Raw genomic sequence first — 23,739 nt, 5'->3', positions numbered from 1 at the left:
CAGTAACTTCATAGCCATACCAACCCACTCCAGTATTCTTGCCTGGAGAATCCCAGGGACAAAGGAGCCTGGTGGGCTACAGTCCATGGGGTCACAAAGAGTCGGACACGACTGAGTGACTAACACACACACGCACACACAGCCATACTGTATTCTAAAATGTGAACGCTTAAATATGCAGGCGAGCTAGTTTGAAGAGCCATATTTGTTGAATTTTATTTAGTACTATATCTATAGACAGATTAACATTTTATTAATATAAGAACTGAATGTGAGTAGAATCGAAACTGCACCCATGGTCTTTCAAAGGAAGGCGTGCCCTGACATGAGGTAGCAAAGCAACTCTGCAGATATTTATCTTTTTCTTTTAGATTTTGTATTGAGAATAGCAAAGCTGGTTCTACCCCATTGCTAACAACTAGGATGACTTAAGTCTATGCTAATTTCCTAATTTTGGCTATCAGTCAAACTCAGCAGTTCCTTCTCTATCTCTTAAGCTTCCCTAGAAAAAGAAGAAAAATGCAAACAGAGGAAGATCTGGGGCTGGGATCTGAGCCAAAGGAATAATGCCACTATCCCAGAAACTCCACCAAGGAAAGATGTGGTCAAGCTTAGCAACTGTCTCTTTCCTTAATTTTCTAAAAGCTATCATATGCTCTAACTTTTGTAAGAAATTTCTCTCGTATGTTTACTGTTATTTCCTTTTGGCATGCACAAATTCACATACCTATTTAGTCAATAAATATTTACTGCACATCTACTATATGCCACAACATGTGTCTCTAGAGACTAGGAATAGGTGCTCTATGCAGATTAGGTATGTACAGCAGTAATGTAGAAGCTTGCTTACAACCTTTGGTTGTGACTTTTTATTTGGGTAGTCTTCTGTCTACTAGTCTGTACGTTTCCCCAGCAAGACAGATTTTGTTTTCTATTGTTCACCAATCCCTTAATCACATCTATCATGATGAAAGCACAGCGTACATACTCAGTAATTGTTCATATAGAATTTTTAAAAAGAATCTTCTCCAAATCCAGAAAGCCTTCTCTCCACAAAGGTAATAGAGAAAGAAAACAATTTTATTACTAAACTGCATTAAACCAGAACATGGTGTGCATCACATAATCTGCTAAGAAATAGCAAAAACAGGAAGAAATCTCACCATTTTATATAACCAAGCAGACTCAACCCATTACAAAAATGTTAATAAGATAAAAAAGAATTAGTCCCCAAGTAAGAGGATTTGACAGCACCACTGATCACTGTTAAAAGATAAACTGAGGCATATTAAACATTTTGAGTTTATTTGAGCAAAAATCAACTTGAATCTGCCAGCATCCATTCTAGCAGCAAGGAAGGAACACTGAGAAGCTGTACAAAGTGAAAGACTTTTATAGTCAAAAGGGAGAAGGAACAAGGAAATTATACTGGGCAAAAAAATAGGGTTGTTATTTTAAAGTTATTTTCCTTTAGGGGATGGTAGGGGTCTATCAGGTAGATGATCTAACTAGTGTGATCAGGTGGTTCCTGATTAACTGGCTTTACAATTCCACTTATGGGACAACTGAACTATAATTAACTCACCATTTGGTGACTTGAGGCTTAGCATAACCGACTTCATTTTTGGCCTGTTGCCTTGCTTTTAGCATCACACAGAGTTCATCTTAGATTCACTGGGTAATTGGGGTGACCATCTGTATTAGCTGGCTTTATACACAGGAAAAATGAATTTCTCATATCTTTTTCACAGGAGGTAGTTTTGCAACTTGGAGTCTTGCCAGTCACCGAAGTGAGGTTCCTCTCCTTTCAGAGATACTGATGTTTATGTTCCAAAGAAATGGCTCCCAGGTCACTGAGAAAGACATTCCTAGGTCATAAAGCTGACCAAAGACCTATGTAGTTTTCAAAACACTGAATAAACAATTCAAAGAGAGGAGAAAGTACTTACAAAGTTTCCTAAAGTAAATATTCCAAGAGAAAGAAACTTCCGCCCTTATTTTCAGTAGGGAGAATTTAATTCTTTTTAATTTTTATTTATCCTCAGAAATTGGATTGTAAAAGCTTTGAGGAAATAACTCAAGAACATTTTCCTTATTACAAGGAATTTTCTTCTCTCGTGGTGATACTTTGAAAACTATAAGAAGATTCACCTTGACCCCCTTACGGAAATTTGGAATGGGCAAGAAGGCCCTAGAAGACACAATTATAGATGAAAGCCAGCATCTCATAAGGAACTTTGAGTCTCACAAAGGTGTGTAGGATAAAAAATCCATATCTTATTTTTTTATGAAAAAGAAGCCAACAAAAGGTATACTTTCAGTTATTTATTTTGATGCAATTTCAGACTTGTAATATCTTTCTAGTCTTCTCCAAAATTCCCTAATGCCATCCTGTTACTTTTGTTATTTTTTTCTCTCCCTCTTTCTCTGAATTGTTTGAGATATTCTGCAGAAATGCTGTCCCTTTATTCTTAAATATATTCATGTATTTTCTCAAAATAAGCAGACATTCCCTTTTATTTCCAAAGTCTCATTTTCCAAAATCACAAAATTAACATTAAAATGGAGTCATTAACTAATCTGAAGAATTTATTCAGATTTCATCACTAATGTTCTAAACAAATCATGGCTCACATATGGCATTCAGTCATTGTGTCTTCTGCCTTCTTTAATCTGGTACAGTCTCTCAGTTACAGGTATGTTTCTGATCCCTTTAAACAATGTGCAGATAATGTCAGGTTACTTTTATCAATATGAGGGGATAAATAAACCAAAAACTCATTTTTCTCATTTCCTAAAGAATTGAGCTCATTCCTTATTAAAAATGAGTCCATTTGAATATTATCATCACTGATGCCAACATGAATATGGAGAGAAATTATAAAAGGTGAATGACATGGCAACCCACTCCAGTACTCTCGCCTGGAAAATCCCATAAATGGAGAAGCCTGGTGGGCTGCAGTCCATGGAGTTGCTAAGAGTCGGACACAACTGAGCGACTTCACTTTCACTTTTCCTTTCACGCATTGGAGAAGGAAATGGGAACCCACTCCAGTGTTCTTGCCTGGAGAATCCCAGGGGTGGGGGTGCCTGGTAGACTGCTGTCTATGGGGTCGCACAGAGTTGGACACAACTGAAGCGACTTAGCAGCAGCAGCAGATGACCCTGAGATGAATGCAGAGGAGAAATAGAAGCCCTGGGGACCCACGTGCTAAATTAGCAGTCCCTGTGCATTTAGCAGAAGCTCTTGGCAGTTTGGAGAAAGTACATTTAGAAAAACCACTATTCCTTCTCTAGTGCTAGGCTCCTAACAGACATTAATTTCTCAGGGCTATGTATACACAGCAGCCCATATGCCCTTCTGCTTGTATCTATGAAGAAGAAAATATATTCTCTATAAGAATTCCCCCTTCGGCTTTACATTTAAGGTAGGTGCTGATGTTAAAAGTGAATCTTAGCAACTAGAACGTGCTTCACTTGAAAATAGATGCACATCTGCTGATACACGTTTAATACTCTGAACAGTTTTCAGTGATACTGACAAAAATAGAACCCAGTAGCAGAAGAGGCTAAAATAAGGAATTGCTCTGAATGAAGTTCTTTAAAATAGGATCATTTTAACCATCTAGATATCCTATTTTAAACTTTTAAAATTGAATGCAGCCTAGAAGGTTGAACTATTTCCCCAGATAATATGCATTAAAACTCTCCTACACACACATGCACACACACTGAAATGCCCCTCACCTGGCCCATTCTAACTTCTTTGAGTCAAATGCAGCTTTCCTTTGACATACATTTTTAGTTTTCCTTGTGGCAATCTTTTAACCAAATTCTGGGTATTTTTCAAGGTCCAGTGTAGTCTCACCTCTCCTTGTAGGGCATGGTCACCAATAATCCCTTTGCTCTATGAAATCCTTCATTCGACAGTCTATCCCAATCAGTCTGGAATTGATTTAATACTCTGTATGTGAATACGGTTTTCTCCTACCACCCAAAAGTAGACCATTCCTACTAAGTCTTTCATAAGCCAGAATGGCATAAAATGATGAAGCAAATACCTTGAGATTCATCTTGATAAGGGATGCACAGAACATATCGAGATAAAGCACAGATGCTCACAGACAGTTCAAAGCTATGGCGGCTTGATGCTGAGTGTAGTTCCTCGGGGAGATGTTTGGTGATGCCACTCAATCCAAGTTCCAGCTGCCTTTTCAAGGGTTTGCTGCAAAAAAACAAAATCAACAAAACAACAGAAACCCCACTTAAGGATTTTTGCTTTTTTTTTTTGTAAAAGAAAAAATCATCTTCGGATTTTTTTTTTTCTTTTGGTTTACGAAACAAATACTAATATAGATCTTTTGTGAAAGTGAAGTGGCATAAAGCAAACTTTTGAGAATCAGCCACCTGTATTCCAAATCTGATTAATGAATTCTCTTGCAGGAAAGCCCCTTGAGGTCAAAACACTAATTAACGCTTCTGTGGCTAACATCAACGTGTCTGTGTTGCTTGGATAACGGTTTGACTACCAAGACAGCCCATTCCTAAGACTCTTAACCTTGATAGATCAAAGTGTGAAACTCATTGTCAGTCCTCCAACTGCGGTACCTGCATCCTTCTTATTCACTTTTACTTCCTCTAAGGTGCCCTGACTGTTCAAGAGACCAAGAAAAAATACTTATTAGAGAATCACCATTTCAAAAATATATATGTTCTGAAACACTGAGCATTAACCTGCTTGGTTAAGAGATCTGATCAGTCTCCCATCACAGATTACTGTATCAAGTATCCTATGATGTAGGCATTGTGAATTACACCAATAAACAGTTTATTATATGGCTTTAGTAGATTCTTACCATCTTGACCATCTTCGATCTGTCCTACTAGTTATGCATGGAATGCGGATAAGCCATTAATGAGCAAGGAGCACTCAGTGGAATCCACTCAGGAAAGTGAATTTTAACAGAAGAGGACTGTCAGTTATCACAAGAATTATAAAGCACTAAATAAAACCTTAATATTTATTCTGAGCCATGTCAATGCACAATAGTTCTACAATCCAATGTTTTACATTTACAGATGAAGTTGCTATCTTATAGCACATATGAAAAAAGAGCCTTGTCCATTAGTTCTCCTTTTCAATAATACCACGGACAATCGACTATATTATTTCACTTTGAAATTTAGACTCAACATAAAAATGCAGATTTGCTCTAAACACAAGTGCTAGAGAACACTGGGTTGGACAACAATGAGGACTAATTTTAAGTGTGATCTTTTATCTCTGGTATTTATTAAGTCATTTGGCAGGGGTTAGGAACCCCTTTGTGAATCTGACCAAACATATAAAGCGTATCTCTCAGAAAATGAATACACTGATAAACACTAAATTTAACAAATAGTGAACTTGTTAAGGGTCAGGGAATATTGGACTTACATGATACTTCTCTGAGACCTGTGGACAGTCATCCTGTTGCAAATTTTAAAAAGAATTATTCTGATCCTTCAAGGGAATGATAGTCATAAATTTGTTGTTGTTGTTCAGTCACTAAGTCGTGTCCCACTCTTTGTGACCTCATGGACTGCAGCGCGCCAGGCTTCCTTGTCATTCTCTATCCCAGAGTTTGCTCAAACTCATATCCATTGAGTCAGTGATGCTATCTAACTGTCTTATCTTCTGTTGTCCCTTTCTCCTCCTGCCCTCAATCTTTCCCAGCAACAGGGTCTTTTCCAATGAGTCAGGTCTTAGAACATCTGGTGGCCAAAGTATTAGAGTTTCAGCTTCAGCATCAGTCCTTCCAATATTCAGGACTGATTTCCTTTAGGATTGACTGGTTTGATCTCCTTGCAATCCAAGAGACTCTCAAGAGTCTTCTCCAGCACCAGAATTTGAAAGCATCAATTCTTTAGCACTCAGCCTTTTTTATGGTCCAATTCTCACATCTGTACATGACTACTGGAAAAGGCATAGCTTTGACTAGACAGCCCTTAGTATACTACATTGAACCAGAATAGTTTGACTTGGAATCACCTGGGATTTTGCAAGCAAAACTCTTAGATTTATAACCCTGACCATAAAGCCAATATCATTTTTATGTCTTATCTAAACTCTAAGTACATACGTCTATGACCAGAAGTGTAACATGCAAAATAATTTGGGTACACAGAATTTATTGTCATATCAATATTTATTATATGTTAACTAAATTTTGATAAATGAAATCCTGTTGTCTAGTCCAGTCTGCCACTGCTAATTGAAATAAAATCTAAATCTATAGGAGATGCTATTTCTATAACACTTGTAGAATAAGGGTGTCATTCCCATTATCCCAAGCATTACATATGTATATTTAATTTACTTTGTTGTCTTTTACTCTCTGAGCTTTTCAGTGTGTTTCCTGTCTTGGGGCTCCTCCTAAAAACTTACAAGACTATATTCAGGAATAAAGATGAATTATTTTCCATTATAAGGATGACTTTCCTCCATCGCCATCATAAACTTGACAAAAATGATACAAGAAGCTTAATTGATGCCTTTTTGGTCAGACAGCAGGAGGTAATGGCATTTTCTCCAGGGGTCACTTTAGCATATTATTTATTATTTGATTTAGTTAACAGCATCTTGAGGAAAAATACTCCTTTCAGAGAAGAAAGATAACTGGACTCAAGTTAATAATGATAGATTTGTACACTACAAAAAAACATTACTTATTACATTTTGCATTTTCAAATATTTTCCACTTCTTTTCATATCACTGTCTGAAAAAAACAAGATATATGGAAGATCTCAGATATGTTATCTTGTGGAATTAATATTCTTTTTTCTTTGTAATCTTGAAAAATATGTTTCAATTGACAAACTCAAGAGATCATTTAATCTTGTTTTAAAGAAACAGTGCCAGGAATATTCTAATCACTTAGTTGAAAACATTCCCAATCTTCCTAGATGAGAAACAGACTTTCCCAGTTTTTAGAATTACTTATTTTTTATTAGTATATGTGATGTGCTTTATCCTAAAATTCTGCACAACAGTCTCAAAAACTTTCCACTCAATCGAGGGAAGAATGTAAAGTTTTATTCTTTAAATTCACATGAGGTTGTGATGATTATCCAGACAAAATTATTTCATCTTTAATTATTCCTTTTCCTCTTTCAGGAGAAAGACACATCTACTGATTATTTCAATGATGATACTTTGGTGGTACTTGTTAATAATCTGTTTGCAGCAGGTACAGAGAGCATGGTTTCCACCCTGTGCTGGGGGATTCTGTTCATGTCATGATATCCTGAGATCCAGAGTAAGTCTCCTAAGATTCAGGGCATTGCCTGAAGGAGAGGAAGCAGAAATCTGTTGGATTGGACAATGCAGAATTCTGGAGCCATCCTGGATACTTTAATTTGTACCCTTGAGGAGAGTTTGTGCCTTTAGTCTCCTTGTGATATAAGAAAGCAGATTTTGCTCTCTAAACATCCTGAGATGATCTAAAGGGTCCCCAGGGGAGTCTAGGAATAGAGGACTGGGAGTGGAAGCAATGTGGGGTAAAGATGAGTCAGAACTCAGAGTTCTTGGGTTTGACTTTCATATTTAAAGAAAGTGGAGAGACTGTTCCAACACCCCCTCCCACCACGGGCTCTAACCATTCTCTCTTTTATCCCGAAAAGGTTCATGATGAGATTGCCAAAGTCATGGGGTCCACCCAGCCTCAAATGGCACACAGAACTCAAATGCCGTACACAGATGCTGTCATTCACGAAGTGCAGAGATTTGCTGATATCCTGCCCACAGGCTTACCCCAAGCAACCACCACAAATACTAAATTTTAAAACTACTATATTCCAAAGGTAAGGGTTTAAGAAGGGGAGTGAGGGGAGAGGAAAAGAACATCAGAATGTTGCTCAAAATCACAGAAGTGCTGAGATGAACTGTCAGGCAATCTCTGCCCTTGCTCTGGTCCCTCCATCCTGCCTTCTTCCCTCTCTCCTTGTCTCCCCTTACCCCAGCCGTTCAACCAGAGGTAACGGAATGTCTACATACACAGTAGGTGATATTTGCTCAGTGTGACTGTGTAATGTTTTATTAATTTTTATGTCATAGCTGAGGAAGTTGGGGTGGCTTATTTTTGAGGATTTGTTTTGATGGGTTTGTTAAATTTAGTTTGTCCATTGTCACAGTCTCTGGAGATAAAAGATCAAGCCTTTTGGAGCCCCCAAACCCACGAGGAAGGCTCACAGTCACGAAATGAGGACTTTTAAACTCCCGTCACATGAATTTATCAAAAGTTAAATGACATGCTGTTATCACACAGCAGATACGTGACTAAGTCGGAATTTGTTCCTAGTTCTGAATCCAAGGTTTGTTTTTCAGCAGGTACCAGATGAAAACTTGTGTGAGTATATGAATACCCCGCACTCAATCTCAGGTGCCATCTCCCCCTTCTCTACTTCCTGTTCCTTCTAGAATACACTGCTTCTCTAAAATTGCCAACCGAGGTCATCGTATGTCTCTAAGAGCCAACTTTTTAGGAAGGAATTTCATCTCTGTCACTAATAACACTTTTATCTCTAGGACACTGAGGTCATCTTTTTGCTGACCTCTGTACTTCGAGATCAAACAAAGTGGGGAAACCCAGACACCTTTAACCCTGAGCATTTCCTTGACTCTACCGGGAAGCTTATCAAGAAGGAAGCTTTCATACCCTTTTCAGTAGGTAAGGCATCTTGATAAAGGTGATTCAAAAAATCTGGAGAGATCTGGCCCTGTCTCAAGGCCAGGGCTGAGGTTCTGTATTTTGCCATGTGGCACTAAACTTCAGAAATATGGAAGAGTTCTCCCCCAGCTTTCAGTTGGCCGTAGGACATTGGGCATTGGAATGACACTTTCTTAAGGGCTCCTGGAAGGTTCCTTGTGGCCGAGGCTAGGGCAGAGCCTTGGGAATTTGAAGAGAAAGTTGAGCAGGGCGACTATGGGCAAATCCACTTTGCTCCATCTATTAAAAAGCCTTGCTTTAATTGTGCAAATACCAGTGTTTCTTTTAGAATTTTTTTTTTTTGCAATATAGTTGATTTATAATGTGGTGTTAGTTTTAAGTGTACAGAACTATGACTCAGTTAAATATATACATATATCTATTCTTTTTCAGATACTTTTCCCTTTTAGGTTATTACAAAATTTGAGTATAGTTTGTTGTGCTATTTGATCTAGGTTATACCTGAATGGACTAGTGGTTTTCCCTACTTTCTTCAATTTAAGTCTGAATTTGGCAAAAAGCAGTTCATGATCTGAGCCACAGTCTGCTCCCGGTCTTGTACGTCAGGCTGTATATTGTCACCCTGCTTATTTAACTTATATGCAGAGTACATCATGAGAAACGCTGGGCTGGAAGAAATACAAGCTGGAATCAAGATTGCCGGGAGAAATATCAATAACCTCAGATATGCGGATGACCCCACCCTTATGGCAGAAAGTGAAGAAGAACTAAAGAGCCTCTTGATGAAAGTGAAAGAGGAGAATGAAAAAGTTGGCTTAAAGCTCAACGTTCAGAAAACTAAGATCATGGCATCTGGTCCCATCACTTCATGGGAAATAGATGGGGAAACAGTGGAAACAGTGTCAGACTTTATTTTTTGGGGCTCCAAAATCACTGCTGATGGTGATTGCAGCCATGAAATTAAAAGACGCTTACTCCTTGGAAGGAAGGTTATGGCCAACCTAGATAGCATATTTAAAAGCAGAGACATTACTTTGCCAACAAAAGTCCGTCTAGTCAAGGCTATGGTTTTTCCAGTGGTCATGTATGGATGTGAGAGTTGGACGGTGAAGAAAGCTGAGCACCGCAGAATTGATGCTTTTGAAGTGTGGTGTTGGAGAAGACTCTTGAGAGTCCCTTGGACTGCAAGGAGATCCAATCAATCCATCCTAAAGGAGATCAATCCTGGGTGTTCATTGGAAGGACTGATGTTGAAGCTGAAACTCCAATACTTTGGCCACCTCATGCGAAGAGTTGACTCATTGGAAAAGATCCTAATGCTGGGTAGGACTGGGGGCAGGAGGAGAAGGGGACGACAGAGGATGAGATGGTTGGAGGGCATCACCAACTCGATGAACATGGGTTTGGGTAGACTCCGGGAGTTGGTGATGGACAGTGAGGCCCGGCGTGCTGCGATTCATGGGGTCGCAAAGAGTTGGACACGACTGAGCGACTGAACTGAACTGAACTGAACTGTTGTGCTATACTGCTATATGAACTTATTCCAGTTTTTAAACATCTTGACATTTCCCCCAATAATTCATATTTTAAAAATATTACTCTTCTTCAAGTTCTTCAGCATGATCTAGTTTCTAGTCATACACGTGGTCTCAGGTCTGAGCCTTGTGACCTCGTGCTTGGAGTTCTAGTCAGAGTCCTGTTTCTTCCCACCCTCCAATACATCACCACACCTGACTCACCTTCCCTGTGTACCTGGCTCACTTCTCTCCGTGTGTACCAGAACTTAGATACAAAGATTTCATACGAAGGTGAGACCTCCTTTAGCTCACTTTCCTATGGGTTCTCATCACATACTTGGTTTTACCTGTGATAACATGTTTCACATTAAAACCTTAAAATTGTCTCCCTCAGGGAAGCCCAATTAATTTTCTATTTCCAATGCTTCAACTAGGAGACAGAGCCTATAAAACTCACAAAGGGTTGACTGACTCACACATTCTGAAGGAGAAGAAGTCACACATAGATGGTTTCCCTCTTTGTCCACACCATTTTTTCAGATTTCTGATCTGTCTTATAACCCTTCACTACCATCCATCTCTCTAGGTCCCCAGATGTGTGCTGGGTAGTCACTGGCCAAGATGGAGCTTTTGCTTTCCTTCATGAGTCTCCTGCAGAAGTTCACCTTCCAGCCACCCCCTGAGGTCTCCCATCTGGACTTGGACCTATCCCAGGATACTGGTGTCATCATCCAACCAATGCCTCACAAGATAGGTGCTCTGACCTGAGCCTAGGGTCTGCATGCCAGCTACCATCCCAGTTCTCTGTGTTATCTTGTGGTCCTTTGCACTGACTGCACTGTTCTGCATCTTGACAGCCATGTACTCTGCCAAGTCCTTCAGCATTGCTTCAGCAGGCAGTCACATCATCCCAGAGGCCTCTAGTGTTAAATCAGATTGGGTTCCTCTGTTAATCTCTTTAGCAAAAACCTCCTTACTGCCATTCTCCAAGACAGTACACATCAGCACAACATTTGACAAATAGAACCTTTACTTAGTGCCCTAAGGTTTTGCCCTTCTCCAAGAAACTGTCCTTTTCCTCCAAGGCATATGAGACATCTATGTATTACTAGTTCTAATTGCTTGGGGCAGGGGAGGGGGGTGCTGTATGATGCTTTGTCTAGAATGCTCATGAATATCTTTAAAACTGCAGTGAAGAAAATTCAACTCTTAAGTGAGGGTCCCATTAAACATAGGATATTGGCTTCATTCATTGGTTCAATCAATATAGGATGATTAACAGATTATTGCTTGTGAGTATGACCAATTTGCTGAGGTCAGAAAATGAGGCTCCTGTTTCTGACATAACTAGAGCTTGAGACCACCCCCCTTGTCTATGTTCAGTGCTGAGTCCCAGTAAAGTCACACCCAAGGGACCTATGAGCAAAATAAAGAAATCATTGTCAGTTCCCATGAGACACAAAGCATCTTTAGCCTTTACAAATCAAATGGATGTCCCTAATATCAACATAAATGATTTTCCCCTGCTCTTATCTGATTCCTGTCAAAGGCAAAATTGCACTGGACAAGGCTAAACGGTAAAGGAAGGTTTTATTTAAGCCTATTGCAATAGGGGAGAGAGGCCAGAATTTAGTCTGAGCTCAATTCAGCTGAAACAAGGGAGGGAAAGGTTTTAAGTGCTAATGTGAGCTAGTGGATTCAAGGGATTAGATCTGATACACAGAGTGCCTGAAGAACTATGGATGGAGGTTTGTAACATTGTACAGGAGGCAGTGATTAAAATCATCCCCAAGAAAAAGGAGTGCAAAAAGGCAAATTGTTGTCTGAGGAGGCCTTACAAGTAGCTGAGAAAAGAAGAGAAGCAAAAGGCAAAGGAGAAAAGGAAAGATATATCCATTTGAATGAAGAGTGCCAAAGAATAGCAAGGAGAGATAAGAAAGCCTTCCTAAGTGATCAATGCAAAGAAATAGAGGAAAACAATAGAATGGGAAAGACTAGAGACTTCTTCAAGAAAATTAGAGACATCAAGGGAATATTCCATGCAAAGATGGACACAATAAAGAACAAAAACTGTATGGACCTAACTGAAGCAGAAGATATTAAGAAGAGGTAGCAAGAATACACAGAACTGTACGAAAAAAAAAAAGATCTTAATGACCCATATAACCACAATGGTGTGATCACTCACCTAGAGCCAGACATCCTGGAGTGCAAAGTCAAGTGGGCCTTAGGAAGCACCACTATGAACAAAGCTAGTTGAGGTGATAGTATTCCAGTTGAGCTATTTCAAATCCTAAAAGATGATGCTGTAAAAGTGCTGCAGTCAATATGCCAGCAAATTTGGAAAAAACTCAGCAGTGGCCACAGGACTGGAACAGGTCAGTTTCCATTCCAATCCCAAAGAAAGGCAATGCCAAAGAATGTTCAAGCTACCGCACAATTGCACTCATCTCACACACTAGCCAAGTAATGCTCAAAATTCTCCAAGCCAGGCTTCAACAGTATTTGAACCATGAACTTCCAGATGTTCAAACTGGATTCAGAAAAGGTAGAGGAACGAGAAATCAAATTGCCAGCATCCGTTGGATCATTGAAAAAGCAAGAGAATTCCAGAAAACCATCTACTTCTGCTTCATTGACTATGCTAAAGCCTTTGACTGTGTGAATCACAACAAACTGTGGAAAATTCTTCAAGAGATGGGAATACCAGACCACCTTACCTGCCTCCTGAGAAATCTGTGTGCAAGTCAAGAGCCTACAGTTAGAACCGGATATGAACAACAGACTGGTTACAAACTGGGAAAGGAGTACGTCAAAGCTGTATATTGTCACCTTGCTTATTTAACTTATGTGCAGAGTACATCATGCGAAATGCTGGGCTGGATGAAGCACAAGCTGGAATCAAGACTGTGGGGAGAAATATCAATAACTTCAGATATGCAGATGACACCACCCTTATGACAGAAAGCAAAGAGGAACTAAAGAACCTCCTGAAAGTGAACGAGGAGAGTGTAAAAGCTGGCTTAAAATTCAACATTCAAAAAATTAAGACCATGGTATTCGGTCCCATCACTTCATGGCAAATAGATGCAGAAACAATGGAAATAGTGACAGACTTTGTTTTCTTGGGCTCCAAAATCACAGCAGATGGTGACTGCAGCCATGAAATTCAAAGACACTTGCTCCTTGGAAGAAAAGCTATGACCAATCTAGTCAGCATATTAAAAAGCAGAGACATTACTTTGCTGACAATGGTTCATCTAGTCAAAGCTATGGTTTTTCCAGTAGAGTTGGGCCATAAAGAAGGCTGAGTACCAAAGAATTGATGCTTTTGAACTGTGGTGTTGGAGAAAACTCTTGAGAGTCCCTTGTACTGCAAGGAGGTCAAACCAGTCAATCCTAAAGGAAATCAGTCCTGAATATTCATTGGAAGGACTGATGCTGAAGCTGAAGCTTCAATACTTTGGCCACCTGATGCAAAGAGCTGACTCATTGGAAAAGATCCTGATGCTGGGAAAGATTGAAGGCAGGAGGAGAAGGGGACGACAGAGGATGAGATGGCTGGATGGCATCACCAACTCAGTGAATGAGTTTGAGCAAGATCCAGGAGTTGGTGATGGACAGGGAAGCCTGACATGCTGCAATCCATGGGGTTGCAAAGAGTTGGACACAGCTGAGCGACTGAACTAAACTGTGAGCTAGTGTAAAAGTCCTGGAGTGTGGAGGGTCATCAATGGGATATGTCCCGCACACTGAATTATTCTTTCATTTGCAAATGTTTTTCTCCGATTCTAGATCTGTGTTTGCTCATTTTTACCAACAGAAGTTAGGTTCCTACTCGCCCTCAGAGCCTGGGAGATAGGGAAACTAAGTTCCGTAAAGGTTACATTTCCACGGGATGTCTTCCATGTCCTTAAGACATCCCTGTATTGTAAAACTGGCAAGAGACTTTCAAAAATATTTACATCTTAAAGGGGCAGAGAAATAATTTCTAATTAAAGGTGTTCTCGAGTAAATTCTCTAAGGAAAGGGAGGTCAAGGTCTAGAGTCAGAAACTAGCCTGCTTAAGGTTAATCAAGTAGAGAAAAGTACTAAGGCCTTGGTCATCCCCAATCCAGCATTCTCCACAAACCCTTTTTAGAATGAGTCAGATGGGGGACTTCCCTGGTGGTTCAGTGGTTAAGAATCCACCTGCCAATGCAGGGGACACAGGTTTGGTCCCTGGTCCAGGAATATCTCACATGCTGCAGGACAACTAAGCCCATGCACCACAACCACTGAGCCCATGTCCTAGAGCCCGTGCTCCACCACAAGAGAAGTCACCACAGTGAGAAGCCCACACATCGCAACTAGAGAGCAGTCTCCACTCACAACTAGAGAAAGCCTGTGTGCAGCAACAAAGACCCAGAGCAGCCAAAAATAAAATAAATAATAATTTAAAAAGAAAGAACGAGTCAGACTGGGAAATACTCAGGCACCTTGGCTTCCCAGTGGAATTAAATGATTAAAAAAAAATGGGGCTTGCTAATTTTAATTTATTTAGGCATATTCAAGAGACAGCTGCATTTTCTGAATTGCCCATAATACATAATTGATATTCAATAATATACAGTTCATTCTAAATCTAAAGTCAAAATTAATTCATGGACTGCTTTCTTTTACAGAGATCAACAGAAATAGCTTTGATTCAAAATCAGGAAATTTGAGTTTTAATTCCAATCCTTTCAGTTCCCCATTTTTATGACTTTATGACTACATATTGGCAGTGGCATACTTAGTGAATGTGACACCAGAAGCAGATGATTTTTAACATTAATATGAGAAAACAATATTCAATAGTAATCATACAGTAAATAATTTTGATCCTTTGGTGAGTCTGATATAATTATTATATGTGAACAACTGTCAAGCAACTAATACACTTTAGTAAAACTGTCTAGTTTTTACATTTAGTAGAAATGTCTACAAAAGAAACAGAAACTACTAAATTATACCATTCATGAAATGTTTTCTTTTCTTGATTCACTCTTTAAAAAAAAATCAATAAATAATAAACTTCATATTAATTATCTAAATCCAATAAAACTGTTCATGAGTGAACTAAATTTGCACTTATTGAACAAAAAATATTACATTTCACTGTTTCCCTATCTAAAATTTTATACGTAAGTCACAGATAATATCAGAACTGAAGTAACTCGAGTTCTCTTTGGTAATCACTACAACTCCTGTGTTACAAATTTATACTGCATCTACTGTTGAAACACAGGAATATATAGGGGTTGGAGACACAAAGTGCATTCCAAGTGAGTAAGATTCTGAAGTCTTAGGAACTTGGTCTCTAAATGAATGCAAGTTGCTGATTCTGTGTGTGTGTGTGAGAGAGAGCGTGTGTGTGTGTGTGTGTGTGTGTGTGTGGTTGAGAGAGAAAGGGAGAAAGAGATTGATTAGGGGGACAACACTGAGAGTTCTTCTATTATCTTCCACACAGAAAAAAATCAGTAAAGGAAAATAAAAGTATGCTCATTGGAGGCTTACCTTTGAACTGTTAAAACTTCAAACAGTAATCACAGGAATTTTTTTACAGTTTAGATTAACAATAGTTTTCTTCAGAGACAAGTATTTTATTACTAAGCCCATAGTGATGATAAAAAAGCAGACAGGCTTTTATTCCAGCGTTGTCATTATTTTTAAATCTCTGAAGATGATGTACTGCTTACTTTTCACTCCTGGGGCAAACTCTGCTCATTGCCTGTAGATATCTCTGTCACTGAATACAGGTCACAGGACCTCCTTTCTTCTACTTCTATATCTTAAGATTATTTCACTTGTTAAGTTTGTACATTTTCCCATCCAGCTGGGATGTTGGGATGGAAAGATTGTAAAGCCTGAACCCATATAACCTCTGGAATCTTGGTCAATATTGAGGCTAGCTTGGGAAGTCCAGGCACAGGGCTTCTCTCTGAAACGTGGACATCAGTGGTCAGGGAATCCTTACACATGGTGGCTGTGTTCACAAGTCCTCCCTTAAAGTCCTTTGATTTAAAAATCATCTGGTGCCCTGTATACCTCCTTGTCTCTCTCCCAAGTAAGCTGAATTCAGGGTATTCATTTGTACCTACTTTTTCATGGACCCAGCAGGCTTTCAAAATAAGCTCAAAGTCACAAGAATTTTTAGAAGTGAGACATGTGCCTAAGGATTATCCAACAGCCACTCAAATCAGCTTTAACACTCAGGGTTCTGAGCCTGGGGCAGGTTTGTCCAACACATCAGCCTTAGGATTAGGCTTGTGCACTTAACAGCCTCAGTGATCAATGGATTGTGCCCTCTGCCTACACGGACGCTGTGCAGTTCTTACTTTACTCTCAGTAAGGTGGCACTAATCCATTATACAGCATTTTGGGTGTCAACAGTCAGGGCTGAACTATGCCAAAGTATAGTTCACTCCATAAAGAAACTCCTTGCAATGCTGCATTCTAAGAATTATAATGTGATTTTCTCCAAAAAATAATTCTGTGACTGGACCTTCCAGAATTCTGTAACTGGGTCTTCTAGTTTCTGTCTTCAAAACGAGTGATGAACAATATAAATGGACAATAGTCAGACCACATAGGATAATAAATTAAAAAGAAAAAAAAGACAGAAAAACAGTCTTAGTAAACACCTGGTTTGAGAGACTGACCTCAAGTCCTCTGAAACAAAAAGTGAGTTTCTAAGCACTGAGGTTAGCTGGGCTCTGAAGTTATGAAGCTGGGTCCTGACTGCCTTGCAGAAACTAGGAGTTGGGACCCTCATTTTTCTAGATTATATTTCAAAGGAATTGCTTCTGGTCCTTGAAACAGACAGTCCTGTTCCTGGGTTGTAAAACTGGTAAGAGATCAGGAGATTTATGTCTCAAAGGGGCAGAGAAAGAAATTTACAATTTCAAGTTTTCTCATGTAATGCTGAAATGCAGCAAGATCCTACGGTCTTCCCACCGACATCTTCTACCTGCCTTTTGTCTGTGGAAAAACTTTAACCAAAGAACAAGTTTAATCAGAGAACTGAAAAAACACAGAAGCAAAGAAAAGCGGGACAAACAATAATAGGTTAGCTATTAATACTAAGTGAAGTTAAGGACCTTTAGTCGCTTTTCAAGGGTTATAGATAATATTCTGAACCATATCCTGTGAGCAGTGTTGCAGGTACTGAAATCCCCACCAGGCAGAAGCCAACTACATGATGACTAGACTGTAGCCATGACTTAAGCTGGCACAGTTTCAAGTACTGGCCCCAAGGAAACAAACAGACTCTGGAACTGAAGATTAACTGTACTTAATCACAATGACACGAGTCAGACCACCGACGACCAATTTCAAGATGACTGTCAGAGCTGATGGTGCTGTTTCTGCATGTAGCCACCACCCTTTGTCTATAAAAGCTCTAGTCGGCTGGAACTGTCAGTGGGCCAGCATCTAAAATAAGGCAAACTGTCCTTTCCACCAACCTTGCTTCAGAATTGGTGTTTGAGTGGCCAGCAGCCTGATCCCACTTTCAGTTACAATGATTGAAGGAAAAGCTGCTCAGAAGCTATAGTCAGGAAAAAACCTGAAGTTTAGCTTGAGCTGAGAATAAAGTTAACATCATCTTGGTCACTATAAAAGTTTCCCTCTGCCATGCCTGCCTTCACTCCCCTGTCCAGGACAGGTGATAATACCTGACTCCCTTTCTATAACCAAGCTCTGAATGAACAGCCTCTGTTTGTCCTATTTTTTTAAGAAGGCTGCAGCCTCCTGAAAGTACTCATTGGATCTTAGAAGTCTAAGTTTGAATTTAAATTAATTCCTTGCTTTGAAACTAACCAAGTCTTATGTTTTAACTATTAGCTACATTGTGCCTAATAACTGATTACAATTCCTTACTCTTTCCAAAGTAAACTGGATTGTTTCTTTCCTTATCTTCATCTACAGAAACAAAGTTATAAAGATTCGCCCTCCCTAATTAAAGAGCAAAGTACTGACCACAGTTAGAAGGATGTCAGGGTGTTCAAGAGTCCAGTCTTTGTTTTCTTATCTGAATCAGTTGATTCAAATTCAGGCTCCACCTTCCCCCCAGCCCCTCCCAATTCATTACTAGTGGCTGGCAAGTCCTGACTCAGCCTGTAAGTGTCGTAATTGGTCTTTCTTTAAAGACTTCCTGCCCACTTCCCTTAGGTAGATTTTTAAGTATTGTTACACATTCTTAGACAATAAAAGAATCACATTTCTGAAATATTTTGAGCTCCAATAACCAATCAGTCTTTCATTAGGAAAATTTTAGAATAATAAGGCTTAAAAAAAAGAAAAAAGACAAAACTTTTTAGAGATCGCTTTGCCAATTCACACAGCAATACATATTCCACTCTAATCACTAAATGTTTCCATAATTCTACAAAGTGTTATTTCCACAACATTGTTAACAATTACTAAGGAATATAGAAAAAATAATTTTTTTTTTTTTTAGTTTTTGTAAGTGACAGAGTAGGATACAGCAGTAAATATAGCATATATGTCAATACCTGTCAAGCTTTAATGTGAATCACCCAGGGATCTTGACAAAATGAGAAATCTGACTCAACAGACTTAAGAGTGGGGCCTAGAATTCTGCATTTCTTAAAAACCTATTCTTCATGATGCCCAAGTTGCTGGTTCACAGACCATACCTTGAATAGCATCCTAGTATGCATTAGTTTATATGAAGACAATACTCAGATTTTATATATTGTTTATGCTTGGAAAAGTTGTATATTTATATGCACATATATACATACATTAAAAAATCAAATAAATAAAACCAGACTGGAAACATACCAAATATTAAAAGAGATCTGGGGTCATAGGTGAGTTTTTGCTTTATTTCATTTTTCTTTTTCCTCACAAACTAACATTTCCTTAAATTTTTTTGCAATGAATGTAACTTTTTCTGTTGAAGGAGAGCTTTTTCTCTTTATCCTTTTTTTTTTTTTTTAAGCAAAAAGGCACATCAAGTGCTAGTGATGACCAACAAGAAGAAGATCAGCAAGTGGAATGTAATGACTCTCAAAGCTGACGGAGGCTGTGGACAAAGGTTAAGAGGCTGACACTTGCCTGATCCATGGCAGTTATGTGGCCACTTGAGTGGTCAGCTGGCTTCCAAAGTCATTGCTGTGATTCATCCACATAAGACAGCTGTAGATGATCACATTTTTGGTGAGGTGGAGGTAAGACCAAAGATCCAAGACCCAGTCATTCTCAGAGACTTGGCTTTAAATCAAGTTGGCATTGAGGATACCCAAGTTTCCATTTGGATTCACTCCCAGGACACTGTTAACTGGGAGATACCTCAGCTTCCGTCCACGACAGGGTTCTGCTCAGGGATCAGGAACACCTGTGAAGCAAACCCAACAGGATTTCAACTTCTTACTTTTTACATCAGGGAGACAGCTTTTAAAAGAAAATCTATTAGCATATTGTAGGCAGTTGGCAGGGAGGTTGATAAGTGCTTTAAAAATAATTTTGACTTAAAGGAAAGAAAATTAACCCACATTTGGATTAAAGGAATTTGACTGACTAAAATAAGTATATTTTTCAAAGAAAGGAGATGAAATGAATTCTCTTATTCTGCTTTTCTGAGATGACAAGAGTGTCAGATTTCAAATCCCAGAAGGCAGATAGACTAACCTGACAGGTCCTAAAGAAAGTATTCCAAGCTTGAAGCTGCCAGAGAATCAAGCAGTCTGTGAATTTCAGCGCAACATAGGCCTCTTAGACTTAGGATCAATCTTATCACAAGCTGGGGAGAAGGGGGGCTATTACTGAGGAATTTAAGGAATGTATTTACTGATCTATTACATGTTAGGAAAAGCTAGAAATAACCCTCTTCTTTCAAGAATGCAGGAAAAAGTCCATAAAAACCACTCGTTTAGGATCTATAAGATTTTTTTGTGTTGTGTGCCTTCTGATGCTTTTTATTAAATAAAAGCCTAAAGTGAACTAAACAATAAGAAAAACAATAATAATCGTTAACCTTGAGCATTTACTATATGCCAAGCACTGTTCAGAATATTTTTCATCTAACTTAATCCTAGGAAAAAACCCTTTAAGGTTGATACTATTTATTATTCTTATTTAACAATTAAGGACCCAGAGGCACAGAGAGGTGTGAAGCACTTGCCCCAGTGCACACAGTTAGAGGTGGAGTGGTTTTGCACCTGTCTAAACCTAAGTAGTTCAGCTCCTGAGTTTGCTCCATAGAGAAGGCAATGGAAAAATGCTACTGTTTGGGGTCAACTTTAAAGAGGCTTTTCGAGAATTCCCTGGAGATCCAGAGGTTAGGACTCAGCGTTTTCACTGCTGAGGGCGCAGGTTTGATTCCAGATTGGATAACTAAGATCCTGCACGCGATGCAGACAAAAAAAAGCAACTTTTCTTGTCTATATTCAAAGCTCAACCATGTGGGGCACATGTTGACTCTCAACAACTTACTAAGTCAGATCCGAAATTTGTCTGCTAAGTTAAACCTCACATTGGAGTCAGGCAGGGTTGTTAGGTGAAAAGATAATTCATTTCATGGAGTCTATATTACCTTTTTGACCTACCAAGCAATTCTGAGCACAGATGAGCTCTCAAGATACTTAATTCCTCTCAAGTGAGGGTCACACTGGCCTGAGGACTGCTAGTGGTGAGTCTCCAGGCTACAGGACTGGCCAAACTCAGGAACACCAAGGTGATCTTAGTATTTCTCATAAACATAAGTCAGAAAACCCAGGCTGCCCTCCCTCATCTGGTTCCTTAGAACTGAGTCCTAAAGGCCATCCCCAAACTTTTACAAGGGAGATGATCAGATCATATTCTTATCTACTTAGTAAGTATACGCAGTAACTAGCTGTGTGACCACATGACCTCCAGGTCTAGGTTGGCTCATCTGTAAAACAGGGATGTACCTTACCTATCTTGTCTGGCAAGAGGTGGATCAGACCACATCTGAGGGTCTGTTAAGCTCTAAACTGAAAATAAGGGTCAAAGGAGGAGTCTGGGAGGGGGTCATGTTCAATAGTTTACTCCGCAAGAGTCAGAGTCCCCTCTTGTTTCATTAATTCCTGCAGTAACCAGATACTCCCTCAGTTCATCAGATCATCTCTAGAAGGGGTGCTTTGCTCCTCACACACCTTCAAACCAGGCCCCACTCACTACTACAGAGTTAATAAAGATGATGTTTAACAAAAAATTTTAAAAATAGTAATAATGAGTTGCTTCAATAGCATCAAAAGAAATTTTTTTTCCAACAGCATCAAGAGAAGTGTATTTTTGATTCAGTCTCGACTACAAATCTTATTAGTAAGAAACTCTGAATAAGATATAGTCATTTTATGGCAAACTATACATTTCTATCTACCTTTATCTGCAGTATTTCAAACATTAAAATAACTAAAATTTTCATATTAATGACATTTTTACTGAACTAGATACTTTGGGGTAAAGTCCTTTTAAATGGCATTTCACTTTCAAAGTTCTGCCTTCCGTTTCCCGCCCCCCCCCCTTTTCCTAGCGCCTCTTTTCTTCTCAACGCCTGTGTTAGTCGCTCAGTCGTGTTCGACTCTTTGAGACCCCATGAACTGCAGCCCGCCTCTGTCCAAGAAATTCTCCAGGCAAGAATACTAGAATGGGTTGCCATTTCCTTCTCAGAGGGATCTTCCCGACCCAGGGATCGACCTCTGGTCTCCTGCATAGAGGAAGCCCTAACACTTAAATGTGAAAAAAAGAACAAGAAGAAAGATGTGCACATCAGAAGAGTAACAAAAAGAGATTTGGTTTACTGACTGCTTTGTTTTACATTTTATTTTCCCATTTCTTTTACTCTCTATTTCAGTTTTAAAACAAGCCTCTCTCCCCAGATATTCCCACCTCCACCCCTTGGCAGAGAGCCGACCTCAAACTTCCCTTCTGCTTTCAGGTCTCATAGAGAAAGGGGGCGGAGGCAGAAAAGTGACCAATTGAGAGGAATTGCAAAGTAGGAATTAACAATAGATTTTCTTATTCCAAAATTCCCGCGTTCTACAAATTTGAAAATATATTTCTTTCCCTCTTCTAAGGTCCCCAGACCGTCACAGTATTTAAGCCACAGTATTTAAGGAGGTATTTGTTGCTTACAGTTCTTAGTCTGCATTGGGTGCCCTGTGCCTTCCTGGAGAGCACGGCCAGACTCTTAAAAGGTTCCTGATGTTTTGTTAATCACAGGTTGGAGTTTCCGGAAGCGCATTTTCCTGATAAGCGCTGCTTCACCGACCCCGAACATTACTCGGGCTCCTCTAGCCCACTGAATCTCCTCTGGGTATCAGGTCCGTGAAACGATCCTCCCTGCGTGGACAGGGGTGCTTCTCTTTGTGCCGAGAGCGCGGGGTTCTCCAGGGATCCTGGCGCCTCGCAACGCGTCTCACTCCCTGTTGGTGCGGAACGTGACCGCGGTCATGGCGCGCTCCTCTGTCAGCGTGGTCATGCTGCCCTTCGCCCACGCGACCTCTAGGACTTCTTGTGTCACCTCATAATCCAAGACCCGCACGAGCAGGGGTTTGGGTGGGTCCCTCGGAGCTCGAGAGGGAGCGTCTACACGGCTGCCAGAAATTCGAATTTTCCGTGGAAAGAGAGGAGAAGAGCAATTGGGTTCCCGGTCTTGTCCTTCCGCTTTGAAAAGGTCCTCCTCATCGGCCACCTCTTCCCGCGCGGCGTCCCCCTGAGTCCCCAGCCACCTCTCCGGGTGCAAAAGAAAGAGCACTTTATCTCGGACCCAGGAATCACAGTCCGCATTCTCCCCCGCCCCGCGGTCCTCGTGGGCGCCGCCCTGCCTGCCGCTCGATTCCGCCGCCGAGGGGTTCGGGGCGCCTGGGGCCGAGGGAGCCCCGCGCTCCGCCTCGCGCGCAAACAGCCGGGAGGGTTGCTCGCTGGGGGGCGAGTCTGCGAGATCTGGAACTCCGCGGGGACCCGGGGCCCCCATCCCAGTATGAGAGCCATTCATTCGGTGGGTCTTCCACGGATTTTTGCAGCGAACGCCGGCGGAGCCCCGGAAAGCGCGGGACAGACGGCCCTGGGCGTGGCCTCGCGCGCCCCGCCTCCTGGGACTCGGACTGGCCACGCCCGCTACGGTATTCCGCCCAGGCTCTCCGGTATTCCGGACCTTTAAAGGCGAAAAGCCTCCCCTCCCAAACACCTCCCGAGCCCCGCCCCCTCCTCCCCCTACAGCCTCCCCTCCCCCGCCCCGGATCTCACTTCGTCTTCTTACCTGTGATCCTAGCCCTGCAGCTGTGGTCTCATTTTTGAGTCTCTCCCCTCTTTCTTCTCCGCTCTATACTAATTTCCAGCCCATCTCCAGATACGGTAGACACTTGGACTGCACACACACACCCACTTCCCCCTCGAAATGCCAAGCACAAAGTATGCCTTCTTTCCAAGGACTCTCCTTGGAGTGAAGGAACAAGGAAGTAAAAAAAAAAACAAAACTAATTTAATCAAGTTCTTCTGA

At 40.4% G+C, this 23,739-nt stretch overlaps 1 protein-coding gene across 1 annotated transcript; it reads right to left on the bottom strand.

Annotated features, from left to right (window-relative positions):
* Positions 1-1,288: 1,288 nt before the first annotated feature.
* Positions 1,289-23,327, bottom strand: C8H6orf141 (chromosome 8 C6orf141 homolog). Its single transcript, XM_081520814.1, has 4 exons — positions 22,374-23,327; positions 19,332-19,611; positions 4,062-4,225; positions 1,289-1,853 (listed from the first exon to the last, which is right to left on the bottom strand). Exon 1 carries the CDS (start codon positions 23,233-23,235, stop codon positions 22,657-22,659), a length of 579 nt encoding a protein of 192 aa, XP_081376940.1. The 5' UTR covers positions 23,236-23,327; the 3' UTR covers positions 1,289-1,853; positions 4,062-4,225; positions 19,332-19,611; positions 22,374-22,656.
* Between the last annotated feature and the right edge of the window lie 412 nt (positions 23,328-23,739).

Source organism: Giraffa tippelskirchi, chromosome 8, assembly GCF_054371585.1.
Source record: "Giraffa tippelskirchi isolate mGirTip1 chromosome 8, T2T-mGirTip1v1.2.pri, whole genome shotgun sequence".
Lineage (NCBI taxonomy): Eukaryota > Metazoa > Chordata > Mammalia > Artiodactyla > Giraffidae > Giraffa > Giraffa tippelskirchi.
This window is presented reverse-complemented; position numbering and strand designations above follow the sequence as displayed.

Excerpts from the sequence above, each read along its gene's own strand:
- C8H6orf141 (XM_081520814.1), bottom strand. The coding sequence starts at position 23,235 with ATGAATGGCTCTCATACTGGGATGGGGGCCCCGGGTCCCCGCGGAGTT.